This window comes from Lonchura striata, chromosome 1 (genome assembly GCF_050655825.1).
Source record: "Lonchura striata isolate lonStrDom1 chromosome 1, ASM5065582v1, whole genome shotgun sequence".
NCBI classification, from domain to species: Eukaryota; Metazoa; Chordata; class Aves; order Passeriformes; family Estrildidae; genus Lonchura; species Lonchura striata.
In genome coordinates, this window is record NC_140703.1 from 73,640,400 (window position 1) to 73,662,371 (window position 21,972).

At 36.8% G+C, this 21,972-nt stretch overlaps 1 protein-coding gene across 39 annotated transcripts in view; it reads right to left on the bottom strand.

The window, feature by feature from the left end:
- Positions 1–21,972, bottom strand: part of ZMYM2 (zinc finger MYM-type containing 2) — an 89,242-nt gene that overhangs the window by 16,645 nt on the left and 50,625 nt on the right. For all 39 annotated transcript variants that reach the window (XM_085580839.1, XM_085580780.1, XM_085580776.1 and 36 more), the window contains 7 exons: positions 12,319–12,491; positions 6,176–6,341; positions 5,324–5,358; positions 3,479–3,608; positions 3,196–3,311; positions 2,315–2,486; positions 350–451 (listed from right to left, as the gene is read on the bottom strand). In XM_085580839.1, the coding sequence (XP_085436965.1) occupies positions 350–451; positions 2,315–2,486; positions 3,196–3,311; positions 3,479–3,608; positions 5,324–5,358; positions 6,176–6,341; positions 12,319–12,491 (894 nt within the window). The remainder of the gene's footprint in view (positions 1–349; positions 452–2,314; positions 2,487–3,195; positions 3,312–3,478; positions 3,609–5,323; positions 5,359–6,175; positions 6,342–12,318; positions 12,492–21,972) is intronic.

Genomic DNA, 21,972 nt, shown 5'->3' on the forward strand with positions numbered 1-21,972 from the left:
CCTGGTGATTGAAGAATGTATTCATTATGTTTTCCATGACACATGCCATCTGAGTCCTTGAGCCTTCAAAATAATTTTCCTAAATCCATGTTCAAAACAAATGATGCAGCCAAGTTCTTTGCGAATGGTTAACTTCCCCTTTTCTTGGCATTGTTTCAAATACTGTATTTAGAAAGATGGAAGAACTAATTCAGAAGTCCCCCATTTTACAAAGGCATGGCAAAATTTTACCTAACAGTCAAGTCAGGTGGATCCTGCAATCAATAAAGCTTCTCTGAAAGGATGATTAAACAAGGTGCAATGGCTGCCCACAGTGTCACAGTATTTATTAAAATCACAGAAGAATTACCTCTTGGAAAGTCTATTTCAATATCAAGGTCTGGCTCATATGGAACATCAGGCAAGCTTGTCCGTGACTCTGAGTTTAGGAGATTTGAGTCAACTATCACACCTGTTTAAAAGAAAAGGAAAAAAAGTCATTATTTTAACCAACACATGGATTAGCCAAATGGTGCAGATCTACAACTTTAGAAGCTGAGTTGTTCTAAAACTGATTGCTCTGCTCACTACCATCCTACTTTTTTTTTGTCCTTGGGATCTCAGATGTACTTCTCCAACCTGATTTTCTTTCAAACATAAAAGATACTTACCAGCCCATTGTTCTCCATGAAGATGTATTGTAAATGCAGGCAAACCCAATGGGAAGAAATGACGATGTCTGACTCAATTCAGAAGGCTGAATTATTTCTTTATTATAACTATGCTAAAATACATTAATATACTATATAAAAGGAGGATACTAAAACTACATACTGCTTTCTCTGACTCTTAACTCTAACACAACCCATGACCCTCTCTCAGGAGTCCAGACACAGGTGGATTGGATTGGATTGGTCATCAGGCCCAAACAATCCTCACCAGAATCCAATCAAACATTCACTCCAGGTAAACAATTCACCAAACATATTCCACACAGGAAAAACAAGGAGCAGAAACAAAACTTGTTTTCTCTTTCATTTCTCTCTGCGCACCTCTATGAAAAATCCTGAGAGGGAGAGAAATGTGCCTGCCACAAAGGTGATTCAGCAAAGCACATGTATAGAAAATCAACTACCGGTGAACCTGGATCATATCAACCAATCCCAGAACTCAAACAATCTTGACAAAACCTACTGTCTATTTTCCTACCTGATCCTGTCACAATAGAACAGACTTTCAAGTCTGCCTTTGTAGGGTCTGTTTCTCAAATAAGGCATGCAGGCAGGGAGAAACGAAGCTGGAACTCTCTCCAACTTCTGGGAAACACTGATTGCTCCAAATTCAGTCCTCTGTAAGTGAGCAAGCTCTGATCCCATACATCTGCTCCTTTAGCTAGCTGTACTTCACAGAAGAGAGCAATAAACTGTCAACCTTGCAAGTGCTACCAGAAAAGTGCAGTTTTAGTAGAAGAATGGCAATAGATCAGTAAGCCTCCCAGGACTGCAGCTCCACTGGCCTCCTACATAACGAGGCACAAAGTCTAAGTTTATGTAATTTGTCAACAACCTTTCAGAAATCTGTTGAAAGAGCTTGGAAAGAAACCTTCAGAATTTCATCTGAGTAAAGGCAAATTTTCCTGGAAAGATACAGAAAAGACTTGAACAGAGCCAGGAAAGAAAAGCAAAGGGACATGGGCGCTGAGAAACTAAAACTACAAAGTATGTGAGACTTTTATAAATTTTTATTATGAGAATAGTATGTTGGTTGTTGCCAACTAGTGCTTACTCTAAATCATGGGCTTTTCAGTTTCCCATGTTTTGCCAGGGGGCACAAGAAGCTGAGAGGAAGCACGTCCAGAACAGGTGAGCTGAAGTGTCCAAAGGGGTATCCCACACCACACAATGCTCAGTATATAACTGGGGGAAGTTGGCTGGAAACCACCAATTGCTGCTCAGGAACAGGCTGGGCATGGGTCAGTGGGTGGAGAGCACCTGTATGCTCTATTAGTTTTCTTGTGTTTTATTCCTCTCTCCCCCCTCTTTTAATTGTATTTACTAGTATAGTTAGAATAATATTTTATTTTGTTTCAATTATAAACCAGTTCTTGACTCACAAGCTTTAGTTTTTTCCTCAAGTCTCTTACCCACCAGGTATGAGGTTGAGAAATAAAGCGGCTGTGTGGTATTTAGTTGCCATCTGACATTAAAGTACGATGCAACTTAATATAAGACTGTTGTACTCAAACTTTGCTTAATAAAGAAAACCAAACCAAACCCTTCTTGCCACACACATCTCCCAGCACTCCAAACAGTCAATAACTCATCAGGAAACTCACTGGCCACATCAGAAGTTTCAGCTTTTCCAACATGTTCAGGTACCACCCCTGACAGGTTCAGTAGCTCAGCTTCCAGAGGATCTGAGGGTACTTTTCCCTTCAGCTCTTCTATTGCTGCAAGGATTTTCTCAGTGCTATCCAGAGTAGTGGGCAAAAAAACTGGAACTGGCACCTGTGCAGACAGGGAGGAAGAGATAATTAGAAAAGAAAAAATGCCACAACAAAGCAATTAACAACTAAAAAAAAAATCTATACTCTTCTTCTGAAAGACAGAGTTGATACAGATTAGGAACAAGCCACTCTAGTGTGAGCTAACAAAAAATGCTGACCGGTTAAAAACCCAACATAGAACTATGAACAGAAGGGATAGCAGGAAAGGACACAGAGGAAAAAAAAAAAAGAGACAAAATATAGCTGGTAAAAGAAAGAAGGATCTTTAGAACTCCAAACCTGTCTGATCACAACCTCAGATTAACAGTTTGGACAAATGAGCATCTTGTTTCAGTGGCTTGTTTTGTCCTGCTGTTTATCCTACTCTGCCATCCTTTCCCAACATGTTTTCAGCTTCCTTATTACAAGAACAAACCTTGTTGTTAAAGGCTTATTCAGCATATTCAGCAAAAGCAGAAGTTTCACTCAGAACTGCTCCTAAAACGCTCAGTGGCACAAGATTTTCCCATTGGAAGCAGGCAGAGAGGTCCAAAAGAACAATCAAGGAATCAAGTGCCACTGTCAGATTCTAATGCTTTTTCAATAAACAGCCCTGCAGCACCCTGCAATCCTTTAGATGGCCAAGAAGGAGGACAACCAGCCACACAAGGTGGTCCCACACATGCATGTGAAGGGATGCAATTTTAAAATGAAGCTGAAGTCTCACTTACAGGAACAGGAACCGTGGTAGGAATGGGAACATTTTGACTATACAAGTTTATAGGCACCGGAACGTAGACAGGTACAGGAATAGGCACTGGGATATACTCTTTTTTCCACTCATCTTCTATTAAGAGAAAAAGGAAAAAGGCAAATAATGCCAGATATTTAAATATATTTTGCACCTGCCATTTAGTGGAAAAAAATCAGAATATTTGCAATATATTAAAAGACAGTAATAGTTAAGTAAAAGCTACAATGAGGAAATCAGTTCTAGCACAGTTCAGGAGTTACCTGTCTGACAAGATTTTGTCTGCATATGAGGTTTACAGTACGTGGCTTTTGTCATTGTCAAAGGCTTGCAAAGAACTGCCTTGTTCTTCATTTCTCTGTTAGGTGTTGGAGAAGGTGGTGGAGCTGAGCCCTGCAGACAAGCAAATAAGAGAAGGTGCTGTTGCACCACACTGATTCCAACACAAAGTTCTTGACTAAATGTATCAGCTGATATTTTTCATAAAGGAGATACTGAAGAGGAAGCTCACAGAAGCACAACAAAACAGCACCAACTACTTTTCTAAAATTGCAAGCTATTCTGTGTTCTTAGTATTGAGCTGCCACTGCCAGAAGCATAACAGGAGGTCTAGCATTTATAACATTTATGGCTCATTTTCCTTTTTTTTTTTTTTATGTGTTTGTTTAAATGAAAGCACCATTTAAGCAATTTTATAACATAGAAAATAATTTTAGCTGTAAAAAAGGTTCATTATAAGCAGTATGAACAAACTTCAGGCTCAAGATCTAACCTTCTTGAATTATGCCATATTCCAAAGATGACTTTTATTTTAAAAAAAAAAAAAGTATTTCTGAATAAAAATTCTCTAAACACTTTTTTATTACCTAAAGTATGAACTTCGAGCTCCCCCTGCTGGCTCTGCAACACTGAAAACAACCTGGGACATCCCAGAATGCTCAAACTGCATCCTTATGGTCAAGAGGTAAAAAACCCTCTTTTTCCATACATGGCTTTTGTATCCTAGTACCTCTTTTAGAACCTGATTTGAGAAACAAACTCTCAGTTTCATTTGGTCATATATAGGAAGACTAGCCCCATATGTCCTTTTAGATAGGGAAAGAAAGCCCAGTCCCAAGATCAGCAATATGCTCTACCATAAAATATACTAAAAAAAAAATGTATCACACATAGCTTTGGCACGATCTTTAAATGACTGAATTAACATCATTAAACATAAAATACTAAAAGTTTTCCATATGACAGCTTAGCTTGTCTGAAGTCTCTATTTACCTAAGCAATTTTCTGTTTTTCATAAATATATTTATATTGTCATTAAAAACTTTTTCACTTAAATCTAAGGTTTATCTTTGATACCTATTTGCATTTAAAATGCAATTCTCTCAGACTTCCATGCGACAAACAAATCAAAACAAAACTAAGTTTCAAACAAAATACACAAACCTAACTGAAACAGTAGTATATTTGATGAGCTGAGAAAAACTAACTCAGAATGATGAAGGCTGCTTCTCCACTGATGATCCCCAGCCTTCCAGACAGCCATCCTGCAAAAAGCTCTGCTTCCCTACTCTGCAGCAAAGTCAATCAGACCTTGAACACCTAGAGAATTCTTCTCTTGGGAAAAATAAAATTTAAGAACTAAATATTTATTTTCAGCTTTTTAAAGCTGAGCTTCCACTTTAATATTCCAACTGGACAGTGAAATTCTCTTCCTTTTCTATAGTCAATAAATAAAACTAATCAGTCTAAACAAGTGAATAAGACACAGTGTGATCAACTTTTAAGCAACATTTACATGCACTACAGATGTAAAACACATAGTTGATGATTTAGTTTCCCAGAAGACATTGAAAAGAAAGTATGAATATTTGAAATTTTTATTTCACCTACAGATGTTAAAGAGACTAAAAAGCTTCATAAATTTAGCTTAGGATCATTCAAAGATACTAATTTTTGGTTTTTAATAGCATCCCTCTAATTCACCAGGATTAAGTACATTTTAAGTACATCTAATATTTATATATATATAGTGAGAGAGAGAGACAGAGAGAGAAAGAGACAGGGAGAGAGAGTTGGATATAAGACTGTGTTAAACAATATGTACTTACTGTCATTTTTGTCCGGGGGGTTTGACAGCCCTGATCTAAAAGTACAAGAAACAAATTTAGAATTTTTTTTTCCTTTCTCAAAATCAAAGTAAATTTCAGTAAGCAACTCAACACCTGTCACCAATATAACAGTAAATCAAGAGAACTCATTAGTACCATATTGCAGGTGAGAACTGCACACAAGACGTTTCCTTCATAGACATCTCCCTACTGATCTCTCTCAATATTCCAGTATTGAGCTTTACAAAAACACAAATGATAAATCAATGCTATAGCCAGATGTGAATACAGCCTCTTTCAGAAAAGTGAACACCAAAATGTTCAAGTATGAGAACAGCTTTAAAAAGAAGCTGAGTTGCTATAATTGCATTAATTTGGAACTTTGCCTGACTTGACATTTAAACCACACAAATGTATTCAGTGACCAACAGCAAATTTAAAAAGTATCTATTGCCAACAGAAAGCAAAAAAAGTGCAATGTATTAATGTATTCCTCTTATCTAGGTACTTTCATTGTATTCGCATTCCCATTTCGCTTATTTTCCTTTAATGCCATTTCATGAATTTTTTTTTCATTCCTAGTGCACATGTTCTCTGTGACCAAAAGGCACTTTAAATGTTTCTACAGAGCGAGTAATGACAAACTGAAGCACAACAAAAGAGGAAAACATTCTCTGTTCCCACGATGATACAGCACTAATATTACACTTAACCCAGAACAGCTCAATGCAGCCTCTGATGATAACACAGAAAAGGAGAACACCTAATGCAGTTTATTATGACAAATAAATAATTCATGCAGCTTTCAATTTTTCATTTAAAGGAAGCATCTGGCCCTGAAGCAGCACCTACCATAGTGCAGGTTCTCAGGTCCTTTCTGGGTGGCCAGATTGGGTTCGTTCTGCTGACAGTAGAAGCGGAGCAAACAGTGCTGATCGCAGAAATGCTTCATCTCACCACGCCACTGCACCTTCTCTTTGAGGGCTCCTTGAGACTTACAACAGTCACACCGTACAGCCTTAATGCAAAGAAGATTTTCACATTTTTAAACAGGCCTTGGGAAAAATTCATTGCTACATTTTAAAAGACTACATTTTTAAGAGTACTGAGGATTCAGTATCACTATACAGTTAAGTCTCGCTCACGAACAACAGTTAAGCTTCTGCAATTGTTTACTGAGAGTTAGCATCCAGAATAAATCTGCTTTGCTTTATTAATTTGTCACTATGTAAAAAAAAAAAAATTGCTCACTTCTAAAGAGTCATCAAAAAATAATTTTGTGCATAAATTTTAATTAATTTCATTGAAGCATTCTGCAAAACAAGAGCAGAAAGTGTTTGGCTCCTTACTCAATGACTCTATTGAACTGAGGACAAACACAAGCCATTTTTTCCATTTCCGAGGTCTGCCAGGCTGTTTCTTGTTTTAAAAAAGAGAATCAAAAGTTTTAAAAAGTCATCAAAAGAATCACTTCTCTAGGTATCAAATGAGCATAAATGTTTTTTATATTCCCATTATTTTAGTAGTTTTGCAGCAATTTTAGATTCCAATTCTTTAGTTCATCCAAGTTTCTCCATGGTTTATAAACAATTTCTCTCAAAAAAAGAAGACTCCCCCAAAATTTAGTTAGCAGGTAACTTGGAAACTCAAACATTTAAGTAATAAATTAAATTAAATTAATCTGCATGTTAATTTAATGAGGCATCACTAAGGCAGACAAGGTTTTTCTCCAGAACAGATTCTACTGCATTTTATCTGCCACGCTATAAATTACTATCTGAACAGTGGTAGCCTCAATTTCACATCTTCAAGTAAGCAAGTAATTGTCTGCACTACAGCTCGCCTCAATATTGTTTGCAATCTCCATCCTAAAGCAGACTTGACCAGATGCTCAGGGATCTAAAGTAAGTCAACTTAGTAATATAGCCAGGAGAGGAAAAGGAAGTTATAATATATGCAACATAAAACATTAATACATAAAATCATACACAACAGTGCAGTTATGCACAAGGCTCTGATGGCTTAAATAAACAAAACAAAACAAAGTCCAACTGTAGTTTCTGTGACTCCAAAAAAGTATTAACAGGCCAATTAGTTCAAATTTTAAAAATAACAAAACGTTTAATTTCTTCTCTGTATTTGAACAGTGTAGTACCATCCTCTGGCAGCATAAAAAATTAACCTCTCAACTGTAATTTTCATGTATTTAAAGATTATACATAGACAGGCTCGTTTCTAACAGTATAACCAGCTTTAAATTGGGAGAAATTAAAGCTGCAGCTTCAAGATCACCTCACACTAAGCATCAGGTGGCCCTGGAAGAGCAGGTATTTCTCTTCCCTCTTCTCGGTGCAGGTAGCAGCAGCAGTGCTTATGCACCAGGCACACAAGGTCAGAAGCCTTAAAGCACTGCATTATCCCCATCCTCCCTCCATATTTGTTGTATTTGTCACTTGGACCTTCCACTGATGCTGATCCACAGTTCCTTTTGCAGATCACCTCAGTGGGGCAGAAGAGCATGTAGGTTTTATTCTTAGAAGGGAGTGGGAAGAAGATAAAATGTAGAGTGTTGCCAAAATGGTGTAGATTTAATCAGTTCAGAAAAGCTGTGAATTCACACCTTTAAGGCAGATGCAACTTCCAAAGCCACCAAAAGACTGAAATACCAGCAGGGGAAAAAAAAAAAGTATAATTCACTCTAAATTTAAATCTCAAACCCACCTAACACTGATTAAGAACAACAGCTGGCTCACGTACAGAAAAGCCCATCTATTCTGACCTGCTGCACGCTGCTTGACTATCAAAGCACCATTTTCTGCTCATTTTTCTCTCCTTCAAAAAAGAAAAAGGGGTCAAATCTTGTCAAATCCAGCAACTACCGCCTTCCTACAGCAGGGTCTGTTGTGATAGGACAGGGAGAAATGGTGTTTAATTGGAGGGTCAATTTAAGATTAGATATCAAAAAGGTCAACTTAGATTAGTTCAAAGACAGAAGTTTTTTAGAATAAGGGTGAAACACTGGAACATGTTGCCCAGAGAGGTTACAGATAGGTAAATTTTAAAGGTCAGGCTGGATGGGACTCCAAGCAATCTGATCTCATTGAAGAAGTCCCTGCTCACTGCAGAGGTGTTAGACTATGTAGCCGTTTAAAGGTTTCTTCCAACTCAACTATTCTGTAATTCTCTCATTCCTGCAATTGTTTTCTCCCTCTCCTGGTTTCCTTTTTCATTTAGACTTTTGAATAAGTATACTATTGTCTCTCCCAGGCTTCTACTAAATTATTTAGATTTAAAAAATTGGTTTACTTCCATATGGAAATACTACTCCTCAGGAAACCTGGGATTCTTTTATAGTGACGATTCTCTTCTCATCTCTACATTTACTAAACTTTAATTCTACTATTTCCATAATTCTGTTTACAGTCAATGTTATACACCGTTCCATGGATTGAAGTTTCCTGCTAACTGCTTGCTCACCCACTTCCCTGACCATCAAATTCATTGAAAGTGAAAATGAATTAAAGATTTGACGTTTTATGATTTTTCCTTTCTTCCTTCCTTCCCCTTGTCATTTGTTTTCACCTGAGATACTGGTGCTAAATGTTAACTGAACCTCCAAAATACCTGTCTCAAGTCTCTTTATCTCTGTGTTCCAAAAAGCCCATCTCTGCTTGTTGTGCTTGCTCTGCACAAGTCCTTTCCCACTCCTAACTGCTTTTTGGTACATTTCTTTTCCCATTACTTCAACATGTTCAAATGGGCATGGTAATTAGTATAAATCACTAATGTTTGCCCCATATTTGGGTTAAAGAAAAAAATTTCACATTTGGGGCTTTTGTTTACATTTTTAATCCCTCTTTCACCTGTTCCTAATGTTCTTCAATGGTTTGGACTGCTAATAACTTCCCCTAATCTTAGCTGTCTATTCCAGCTTCAATTGCAGCAAATAGAAAGCAAAAGCTGTTGCAGAGAGCAAGTGCTTATTAAAGATTGGCTGTTCTGAAAGAGTACTTACTGGAGGTTGAGATGTCTAACTAGAGAACGGCTGAATTCCAACAAGAGAAATTCCACAAGGCTGTCTTGCTGTCTTTACCATTTTGATTAATGCTGGCTCCACTTTCAAATTTTACCACTGCTGACAATCACTGCTGAGCTCACCAGCCACAATGACTTTTCTTTCAGTCAGACTGTAGTTCCCCACCTCCTACTTCCTCTTTGCTGCAGACACCTGACCCCCACTGAATACAGTCATCACTGCACATGCTGGGTCTAATCAATCCTTCACTGTAGCCTCGCATGACCTGTGTGCACTTCAGCTGCAGTACTGTCACCAGTGTTTCTCAGTGTATATTTAAAGAAACAGTTTTCTGTGCTGTTCTCAGAACTGTATACTCCTCTTTTTCAAAGTAATTTCAATGCTCTAATGTAACAACAAATGACTGAAATTGTCATCAAACATCACGCTACTTAAAGATGTTTTCCAGGCATTTTCTGGATTAACATTCAAACCATTGCATGTAAATTTACAGGAGAAGCTCAAAAACTTAGGGTGCTAACCCCAAGACATCCGAAATTTTGCCTATTGCCTCAGAGGTGCATGGAACCCAGAAAGTAGAAACTTCCTCAGAACTTGGCACCAACTGCAGCTGTTGTCCAACAGATGATCAGGACTAAAACTATTCTTTTACACCTCACTGCCTCATATTAGGTTTAAAGGACTCTTATCTAGGTAAGTCTAATGAACTTTTAATACTTCTAGAAAAATTGTTGTGCTTCTACTATTGCTAACTTCTTTCGGCTTTCCAAGGAGAGAATTTTAGCATTCAGGGAAGTGCTCCCACAATACTTGATTCTTCTAAAAGGTTACAACGTTTTCCAGATAATAGTACATGAGAAAGATGTGTCCATAAAAAAAAGTAGACAAAGAAGATGGAGACAAACACTTGTTTAATGAACACAATGATGGTGTTTAAAACATTACTGAGTTATTACTACTTATTTCTCTTCATGTATACATTCATTGAAACTCCAAAATAACACTGGACATTGCATAAATGAGACAAAGCTCATACATATATAACTATTCTTTTAAGAAGCTAACAGACAAAACAGCTAATGAAGTACAAATTTAGAGAACAGTCCTTATCTATTTTGTCCTCCCATGTTTTGATCATTGTCTATTTTGGCTACGTAAGAATATGAGCTAACAATGCACTTCCAAATCTAAGGTATCTGGAGCGACTTCCATAAAGTGGGAGAAGTTATCAGCAAGGATGTAAAGAAATAAAAGAGAATTTCAGCAAACAACACAATTTCCCAAAACCTATTATACGTCTTTCCCATGTAATAAATCTCAAGCTTTTTTAACCAAAACTCAATTGCATTAAGGCTTTAAGAAGCACTTGAAAAAAATTAAAAATAACAATTCTTCATTGGAATCCTAGTTACACTAGCAAGTGTAACATTCAAAAAGTAGAAGTATCTAACACTTCAACATCATCAAGTATCAAAAGTTACCAGCAAATCTGTTTAAACTGTCTTTTTATGACATTAGATCTAACTTTGTTGTCACACAGTACCAACAGCATTTATGCAGACTTCATGGGCCAGTTATTACCTTATCCCATGAATCAGGATAATCTGAAACCTGAGTTTTCAAGTGGTTCTCAAAGCTGAATCACAAGCTTCCACAGAAGCTTAGGTACATTAAAGTAATTTGGTATGCACACCTCCAGATATATTCTTTGCTGAATCACCAAAAGATTCCTAAAGCACACCAAAGATTTAAGTTCTCTACCAGAAGGCACTTTTTTCACAGTGATAAATTTAATCTCACACTCCAAGTTTTAAGGCATATAGATAGATTAAATATTACTGCATGAAGTTAAAATTTTAGTTAAGAACTTTGCAGTCAGGCTCTATCACCCTATTTTCATGTGAGACAAAAGAAACACATTGTTGCCTTCAGAAGTTTTCTTTCAGGAAGGTCTAACAAGGCCCTACATACATTACTCAAAAAAACGAATTCACAGTGTTTGGCTGTAACATTTCTGGACATTCCAAAATATCAGATATGTCTTCATATTCAGTTCTTTTATGGTAAGTAGATCATCTTGAATTACAGGACTTGTATCTAGCCCTCTAACATTTCAAGTTTTTTAATGCCTTCCAGGCTGTGTGCAGAGTTTTGGTACGGTGATGAATTTTGTACTGTCTTTTTTGCAATTGCATCCACAGTGTAGTTCTTGTTTAGAAAATATCAGTGTAGCTTTCCAGGACGTTCACACCAGAGATCAAATATTTTATCCACGGCACTAATCGCAGGTTAAACCCAGTCCAATTTCATCTTTTCCTTTCAAAAAATGTAAACAAAAAACCTCTTATTGTGAAGTCTTTGCTGGTGCTTCACAAGGCAGTTAAGCTTCCAGAGACTTAGAAATAGATGCCATCTGTTTGATTTAAACTGTTATTAGAAATCCATTTGGTCTTGCTTTTTCCTTTGGCATCCTTTCCACTGGGAAATACTGAACAATCAAAGCCTCTGCAGTTCAAACTGTGGGAGAAGGGAAAAGGCAAAAAAGGAGGCAAAAACAGGAACAAGAAAACCTCTGCTAATGTCAGTGAACTCAAGGTATCCAGCTGCTACTAACAGCGTTTTCAATGTTCTGAATACACATTAAAGAAGTTTTGACAAGAAAAATGTGGTATTAACTGAGAAAAAATTGGAATTGTAAAGTAACAAATATACATACTAATTTTTTTGTTTTCTGTAACTCAAGACTTCCTTGCCAAACGAATTAATAAAATCAGATTATAGAAATGCTGCTCTAAGATCTAAAAAAACTGAAATTATGAAATTAATACATTTGCTTATTCTATAGCAAATGCTTTGCTGAAGTAAGCCTATTTGCTGCACAGTCCTTGAGATATCCTCACATGTGCATTTTTGGTTTTTTTAATTGTGGAGCTCTCGTCAAAAATTCTGAGTTACTTGCCTTGTAGTACCAGTCCTGAAATTTTTTACAGCACTCTTCACTGCAGAAATCTCTCACTACACCATCAAGTTCCTTAGTTGCTCCCTTTTTGCACAGCTGTGAGCAGTAATTACAAGTAACACATCTCAGTCCTAACCGTCTTGCAAAGTCTTGTTTATATAGCAGCTTGCAGCCTGGAAACAGATTTTAAACATTAGGAACAAATTAACTTTTACAGAGATATATCACAGTTAAGAGTTAAATATTGAAAATTAAATGGATACAACAACAGCTAACAACTGGAGCTTCAGACAAATTCAGTTTGCACAGTAAGACTGTATTTCAACACATTTTTACCCAAAAATCTTCCCTACACAATTTTATGGTTTCCTGTGACACCTGCATCTTTTTCAAAACCCTATGCTGAATCTTTTTTTTCATCAAATCCCTGAATAAACATTCAGGAAAAAAATACATAGTTTTCTTTTAATATAGACCCACACAAAACTTGGAATTACATTGCTCAGTTACACATCCTCAAAATGCTAGATATCCAGACAACACTATCTACTAAAGAAATACCTAGCTTCATGGATCAACTTAATTTTATTACTATGCTTTTTATATAAATACAACAAACCACTTAAGATAACTCATTAACATTTAAGAACACTAATATGTACAAGATGACCTCAGGACTGAGGGACTTCTTTAAAAATGTAATGACAAAGCAAGCAATGGTCAGTAGTGAGAGTTATGCAATGATAAGAAATTAAACATTAAATTTATGAAGAGTTTATATGCAATTAATACTTTAATTTTTTTCCCCACATTGGGGTGGGGTGGAGATGCTGGTTATTTTGGTTTTGGTCGGTTGTTGTTTTGTGTTGGTTTGGTTTTTGGTGTTTTATTTTTTTGTTTGGTTTTTTTTTTCTGGGGGTGTGGGGGTGTTTTTTGTGTTTTTTTTTTCATTTACTACACAGTCACAATTTTAAGGTTGCAATAATGACAGCTATATTCTTCCATAATCTGATCCTCCCTCAAGGAAATTAGAAAGACATTCTACCATATTAAATGCATTAGAAGATGAATACTGTAGCTATTATATAGGCTATTTTCAGAATATATTGCACTTAAATGTCCTCAAATCCAACACCTATTCAGCTGATGCCTAAATCATGTACTGCATACCTCTGTAATTGTCCTAATTTTACAGGGGAGAACAGAATGAGAACATAAAGTAACTATATCAAACACTGGAGGGACAAGATAACATTTACACAGACCTTTAATCTAAGGTACTGCACCCGTTTTTGTGATCTACCAAATATCACAGCACCACCAAAGATGAGAACTCAAGTCATCCAAGTGCCCACTCTGCTAGGACATGCACATAATCTAACAGATACAGACTTCCATACTTCTGATAAGTTATGAACCTCGGTATGTAAGATACATGCTGTACCTTCTCTGCCATACAGAATATAAGATACTATAATGTATTCAGTCATTTCAATTATGTGACTTATGCTGCTGTCTATTAAGGCAGAATTAATGCATGTGAAACTGAGATCCTATTATTAAATCACTAAAAGCACAAGAATGCAAATGGAAGAAGCAGCAGACTGAATCTTCCAAAAGCAAAAGGTTATTGAGGGACTTTAACCTGTAATGCAACAAGCTTTGCTAACAAATTAAATTTGCTAGTAATGTCAAAATAAGACATTTATAGAATATTGTACAAATAAGACACTGTAGGTAATTTTATTTAAAGTGGTTTTGTTGGGGTGTTTTTTTGTTTGTTCTTTGGGTTTTCTCTTTTAAGTTCTCCAACACAGAATAAAGAAAATTCCTAGCACAGATGGAAAGTGCCATATCCAGCAACCATCCTTAGAGTGCAACTGATTTGGACTTTAAATACATTGCTTTGAAGGAAATAACAATCCTAAAGATAACAGTGTGTGCAAGCTCTTCATTAAAAGTACCAATTAAAAGCAAAATTTCTTGCCAATATTTTTTCCTGCTGGCTGTACCTCTCATTACTGCATGGAGCATCATATACTTTCCACTTCTTTAAAAATCCAGAGATATCTTAGCACCACAATGTATCCTCCTCTTCAGTAGTCTCTTAGAAAAGCCACCCTTTCAAAACTACTACTACTAGACTAGTAGTACAACTCTACTACCAACCAGGCAACCTATATCCACCTGGCTAAATAGTTTACAAAAAGGAATGGGAAAAAATTGGCCTTTTTCTTGGCTGCTGTACTACAGGAAGTGAAGTTGATGATGCTGCTATTTTATTTTAAAAAGTTATCAGGCAAGAAATTTTCCATTCCACAGTCAAACATCTCCCACATCTCCATGACTCATGGAAAATGATCAATTAACATTAAGGGGAAATAAAAAGTCCAAAATTCCAGCCCTTAAAACCTAAAGGCCTGGAAAACTTGGGGTTCTTTACAGACCACTAACAGCAGAGCTTCTTGCTGAAGGAGGCCTCTACAGAAGATAAAAAACCTGTTTTTATAAAACTTTGGATGTTGACAGTAGATTCTTACAATGCCAAAACTTGCTAAAGTAAAATCTTTACGAAGTCTTTCTTTTGCAACATCATGAGCAAAATACTACAGATTTGTCTGAACGTCGTTCATGTGATTGTAATAGGTAACTTAATCTATGAGGCCAAGTTTAGCTTCAAGATCTTGTGACTTCAAAGAAAGAGAAAGCAATATGCCTTTCTTAGGTCCTTGGCAGTCTGCAATCTAGTATATACATTTTTATTACAATGCTATGGTTTTGACTGAAAGAGTAAGACTGTATGGAAAAAAGTATTTTACTTTGGCAAAACAGATTCTAAACTCAAACAATTTGGTCTTCTCTTGCACAAGAGTAATCCTGAATCAACATAACAGTAACACCCATGCTGACCTTGTACATGTGGCCATGAAGTTGGCTTTGATTTATGGCACACTGTGAATGAGTAATACAAAAAGCACTGAATGTCTGACCTTTCTAAGATCAACAGTAAAATCCTTAGGGTTGTTCAGCCTAACTCCTCTGGGGACTTGGGGTTCATGAGTATAAACACTGCCTAAAACAGACAGCTGACAGTCCGATCATTTTGAACAAAGAGATCTGAGTAAAATCCTAACTTCCTCAAGATTTCTGCTACAACACCAGACCCACAAGTTAGTGTGATCAGATAAAAACTTCTACTGCTTTTAAGTGCCTCTGAGAGAAAACACCTCTTACTTTGAAAGAAATTATAAGCACAGGTTATCTGGCTTATTACTGTCTTTAAAAGTTCTAACACCATCCCATAACCTGGCTGTCCCAGAAAGACCAGTAAGGACCATTTTCAGAAGTATCTCCAAGTCAAAATCACAAGCAAACAAAAACCAAGTAGGTGAGTATCTGCTAACTTAACATATCCTTAATTACAGTATTAGAATTCTGGCTTCCAAGCAAAACCCAACACAAAACCTATCTCTTAAGAGCCCTGAATTTTGGTTCCCACATAAATGGTAGAGAAAGAAATTATCTAAACACATAAAAGAGAAGATTGCTGACAAGACAACACCCAGACAAGTTCCTCAAAACCTTTACCTCAGGGAAGTTCCAGGTTAAGAGAGCTTCCTTATTCTTGGCAGATCCAGGAACTGCCAGGTTCAGCCCTGCAGAGTTGCCCACAGAAGAAAACCTGCTTCACCTGATTGCAGACTCAGTACAAGTAAGCTACTACGAACATGATCTACCAGCAGCACCTACCTGAATGACAGAAGCTCAGTACATTTCTACATCAAGTAGCTGTGTAAAAAGGAATACTGAACCACAAATAATTCTGAGTCCTCAACACCAGTACCTTTTTACCACAGGGACTAATATTTTATAAGACGTAGTTGTTCTATCCTAAAAGAATTGGTTCTTTACCTCTGAAATGCTGTCCTTAGTAAATGACCTTTGTCCTTCAAGTGACATGTAAAACTTGCTTTTCTCTCATCTTGTATTAACTTCAATTGTTACCTGTTCTAGAGAAGAGTAACAACAAGCCTTTAGCATAACAAGCTATGTCTTGGAAGCTTTCTCCGAGCTATGTTTCATACAGATTTTTCTGCTCCATCTCCCTCTGTACTAATTTGAATGCAAAATCTCTTCCATACCCACACTGCTATCACCTGCTGTCTCTGGATTCATAACAAACATTATTATTTCTATGAAAACAGATGCAATGTATTCAAATTCTGGGTCCTGCTTGGATTAATGTTGAAGTAGATCCTACCCTCTTCTGTGTGAAGAGAAGTTGTGTATACCCCTTCATTCCTCGTCTTCACTTTAAGAACCTTTTATCAGTATTCAATCCAACTTTCATACAACCTCAGTTTATCCTACTATTTCCTGCTATTAGGTACTATCTCCTTCCATTCTTCTCCCTCCTACTCCAATCCAGTTACTCATGTTTTGCTTATTCTTAAATCTTTTCAGGTTGATAATGTTAATAAGAAGCATCTTTATAAGCTTTCTTCTTGTGCTCATAATCTCAGCACATTAAACTGCATCACCCCATATCTACACCAGTCAATGCTGTCTTTGCTCAAAGAACTATCTCAAACCTCTTTAAAAAAAGATACAACAGTGGAATTAACAAGGAAGAATGAAAATCTAACAAGGACCACTGGTGTCAAACAATGCACAGGATTTCACCTGATATTCTTTATCATGTTATGAATTATCTCTCCACAAAGAAAAATAAAAATGTCAAGACTCAATACATGTGCAGAAATTTTAAATTATATTACTTGAATACTATCAGTATTCTCCCTCTACAAAGGGAACGATGAACAATCTCTTCCACTGCATAGTTATACCTTTCCATTTCTCAACTATAAGAACACTGTCAGAAACATCAAAATCCAGGTTAACAGGTTAAAACTGTCCAGTAATTCCAGAAGGGATGCATCCAAGAAGCACTAATTGGAAACTACATCTACACTGCGACTCTTCCACAAGTGGAATACCACAAGAACCAACTGTCCAGCTCTCCCATGTGCATTTGTCTAGGAGGTGAAGAACTTTGCTTTCTTTCAGCATAGCCTTCACTTGGGGCTTCTGTAGCAAGAGAGCCTGTTAAATACCTCCTAAGTGACTTGTCAGAATTGAATATGCTGTTCCTTTTACCTTAACTCATTTCTATAACCAGACTACTTAATCAGATGACATGGCTTGAACAGTCCTGGCCACAACCAGGGCCTCTGTGCCATCAGACTTCCCTAAAGAAAACTGCCATGGCTCAAAGAGATACCAGGAATGTCCCATTCTAACTTCTCTCCATAGAAGCCTAAGGATGTCAGAGTGTCTCAGAATAGGCCAGACACCTCTAAATACCTCCAACATTCACTTCCCTTTTTTACTAACCCAGGTTGTAGGAAAGGAATATCCTCCTGCAGTAACAACATGACTCTTGCAATTGTGAACGAGTATTCTTACAGATCATACATTTTGCAGTATTTAAGACATGTTCTGCTTTTTAATTGTCCCCTTTTGCCAGGATATCCCAACTCAGCACCAAATACAGCTTTAAATGAAAGCCACAAGGAAACTGACATTTCAGGTAAGAATTTATCTCAGAAGGGACACTGCCAGAACTAGTCATGAACAAAACCAAACTAGGCACCATAGCACGATCAAATTATTTCAACATGGCAGGCCTCCATCAAGAGCTGTAGAAAGTGACATAACAGCTCTGTGAAGCACAAATCCTAGAGTATGTAAAAGAGTGATTTCATACTGTCTTTAAAAAATTCTGTACACTAGCCCAAATTCTGTACATGTTATTTTCAAAAGCAGTATCGGTGACTCTAAAAAAGATAGTTGCCAATGTAAACTATTTAAAAAGCTGTATTTGAACAGTCTCTGTAGCTCTCACTTTAAAAATAATGAGACCAAACATCAGGAACAAAGCGATTCATGCAGGGTTGATGGCACCTCCCTGTGTCTAGGGGGACACAGCAGCTCAGCACAGCAGGGATAGTGCACCAACTCTTCCTTGGCCCATCCACCACAGAAGCCCAGCAACTATAACTAAGTCTTAGCAATGCTTCATATCATACATCACATTTTACTTCTTTTTTTTTTTTGCTGTTTCTAATCACAGCAGGAATTGCTATACATATCAGGTAGTATCCTAACTGATTGTGAAACACTGGAATGTAAGCACCTCTACAAAACTTAACATACCTGTGTTTAGGCTATCTCTGTATCTGTAATATTTTCATATAAATCTAAAAATTAATCAGCTAATCATTTAATAGTATACTTTTACAAACAGTCCACTGTGCAGTACTGGTTGGGAAAATCCCACTCTAAAATCTACAATGCTTTAACTGAACCTTTCCTAGAAGAAGGTAAAATTACTTAATTTCCTAAATTTATTTTTCCACTTGTCGACCCTGCAGTATTTTAAGATATTATCTCTACTTAGATGAAACATCAGAGATGTTTTCAGAGAAAACTCAATGTCTGCATTGAGTTTCATTTGTAGAAACCTTAATTCCCAGAAATCTACTAGAATGCTACCAGGGTGATGGTACAGTTGCTAGTTTGACAGCTGTCCTCTACCTGCATTATCCGTTTAAAAAGAATTCCCAAGCATCAGATAACTGAACTAATCCAACATCTTAATGACCTTCTCCCTCCTAGAAGAAGACAACTAGATATGAATCAGTGCTATTAAAATTTGCATTATAAAATGATTAAGCCTGTGTTGTTTAAGTCATAGCACTTAGTTCTACTGGAAAGATGAATTAAGTAAGTCTACAAATAAAATAAAATTATGGTGATACTCATCATAAAATACTTTAATTGCTGGATTGCCAAAGACTGATTTGCTCTCCCAGACTCTCAGAAGGAATATGTATTTCAAAAACAACAACAACAAGAAAAAAACTCACTCCCAAAATATCCCAAACCCAGTAATTTGAAGATTTCCTCAGGATTAAAAACTTGTACAGCCTATCCTCAGCTGTCACTCATGCAACTATACATACATAAAAATACACAAGCTACTTCTTACTTTAGCATATATATTATTATGCTAAAGTAAGAAGTAGCTTGTTTATGCTTATTTAATTTAGACACAGACATTTTGGAATGCAGCATTCTAGTGGCAAAACACCAGGACAGCCTCAGCACCAGAGGAACAGATTAAACTCTTTCATCTACTCCATTCAGGTTGTTCATAGCATCCAATTTTTGGACAAAACCAGAAAAAGCATCCTATACTCCATGAAAGAATTAATAACCATCTTCAGCACAAAATCTAGGTCAGTTCTAATCACACCTTATAATAATGGAGGCTTCCTGCACATGTTTTGAAGTGTCTCAAGAGAAACATATAAAGAAACAGCTGGAGTGAAACCACACAGAAATACTGATCCAAGAGACTTTAATGTGGGTGTCAGGGTTTGTGTGTAAATATATATGTATATGCATGTGTGAAAAAACCCCTCAGGTATGAAGAATGGGAGCAATGACGACATCTTCAGTACTCCAGCTGGGCAGCTGTAAGCAGTCAAGAGAAATTTGCGGTTGATCTTATATATGTTTTCCCATCAGTTTGCACAAAAATGAACAAGTACACTTCCAGAAATTTCAACATGTGTTTAATTTCTGATTTTATCTAGGAGCCTTTTATAAACACTCCCCTGAAAATTCCTCACATTTCCCCTTGAGGGTTCAATTTCTTCCAAAAATGCCAGCAACTTTTGTGACTGAGTACCTCTGGCTACTCTTTCCCAAACTGTAATACATTGTCTGCTGATGAAGAATAACTGCATGCTCAAAAAAATAATCTGTGTTGGTGAGGTTACTTGAACAATCTGCAATATCAAAACCAGGATGACCTCCACAATCAGAAAATACTTGGTACTTGTACTGGTTTTGTTATTTCACAAAAAGTTTGACATATATCTGATAAAATGCTTTGAAATTAAAGACAAACCAGTGAAGTCTAGGTGCCTGGGAAAAGGGCAAGAAAAATCTATCACATCTGATGATGGAACTCCTATTTGTTGACCTCCAAGAGTCCAACACAAGTCCTGGCCCTGTCCTTCCTACATCAGATCTAAGCACCATTCATTCTTGGATTGCACTATTTCTGCAGCCATTAATGGCAATTGATGGTTTTCCTTCAAAATAAATGGTCTAGGGTTCCTTCAGAATTTCTGTCCAGGTCACTGGTTTATTTGTGAGAGGAACACATACAGACCTTTGTCACATGCATCACAAAGTAGACCTCAGCTACAGCTGGCAGATATACACTGATATTTATTCAAGTTATGATCTACTTAATGGTGCTTTTGACTAGCCTCTCTCTACTACTCAGTGGTTCAGATCATCACAGTAAGTTGATAAACTTTGTCTTTATGGTAACATTGTGCATGCTCACCCTCATAAATGTAGTATTTATTCTTGTGCTGGCAGCCCAGCACCTGCAAACTCAAGGCCCACACCAAGACATCTAGCAACAGATTCCCCCCACTTAGTAGCTAAACAGGAGAGACTGTTTTTATTTATTTTCTTCCTCAAAATTTCCAATTGGAAACATAAGTCATCGCTTATTTCAAGCCTCCTCATAGAGAAGTAGTAATAGCATAGGTGCCATTATGAACCCTATTCATTTCATTGTGACAGCCATCCAACTTTAAAATGAGGGAGTCATAAATATTCACAGTAATAGAAGCATATATTTTAATCTCCAGAAAAGTATCTTGCTCTTGTTTGAATGTGTTCTGTGGAATTGTTTCCTTCACAGAAACAATTCCTAGCTAGGGGCTGCTGAGCAATGCACTGAACACTGTAAGGCTGGGCCTTCATGTCTCTGTTTTTACTCTCCAGCTATCACTTTCCACTCCAGAATACCACACTCCATTCTTCAGAAACAAATGACTGCAGAGTCCCGAAGCTGTATGGGAATGGCATGGAGGGAAGACTGCCTTCAGCACTGCATTCCAACCCTCTCCAACTTAATAGGATCCTCCTATAACTCCCATATCTACTATTTAAGCTGCCTGAAAACAGGTATCTTCCACAGGTCTTATCAAATGACATTGGAAGTGTTGCTGTTATAAGAAAAAAATATTCACCGCATTTCGAATAATAGCCATTCAAACTTGTAGTTAAATATCTAAGATCATGATTAAATACCAGTATCAAAGGAGAGCTCACCAGAAGTGGAAAGGACAGGTCCTTGTTAAAAAACCTATTTTACTATTTCTATTAAAACCATGCTTTAATGCAACTTAAAAGAATTCTAGGGCCATGGAGTTCCCTTTTAGTTTGTTTTCTGATTGAAAATTCAAGTAATTAGTCAAGTAAATTATAATGACAGTACTCAACACACAGCAACAGGCATCATTCAAGTTATTGCTTAAGTAACCTTTCTAAGCCAACATAAAACTTCTACTGTTGAACTTATTTAGAAATTGCTAATCAAAGAAAAAGCTTGGTGTTCATCAGCGCAGTTAATGTTGCACATGCACTACTGCATACATTTTTTTAAAAAGAATGTATAGTTCTTTTGTACGTATGTATGTATGCAATGTGCATAAATATGTAGGTATTTATACACACACACACTTAAGAGTGTTACCCTTAACCTGGACTAAGTGGTGAAAA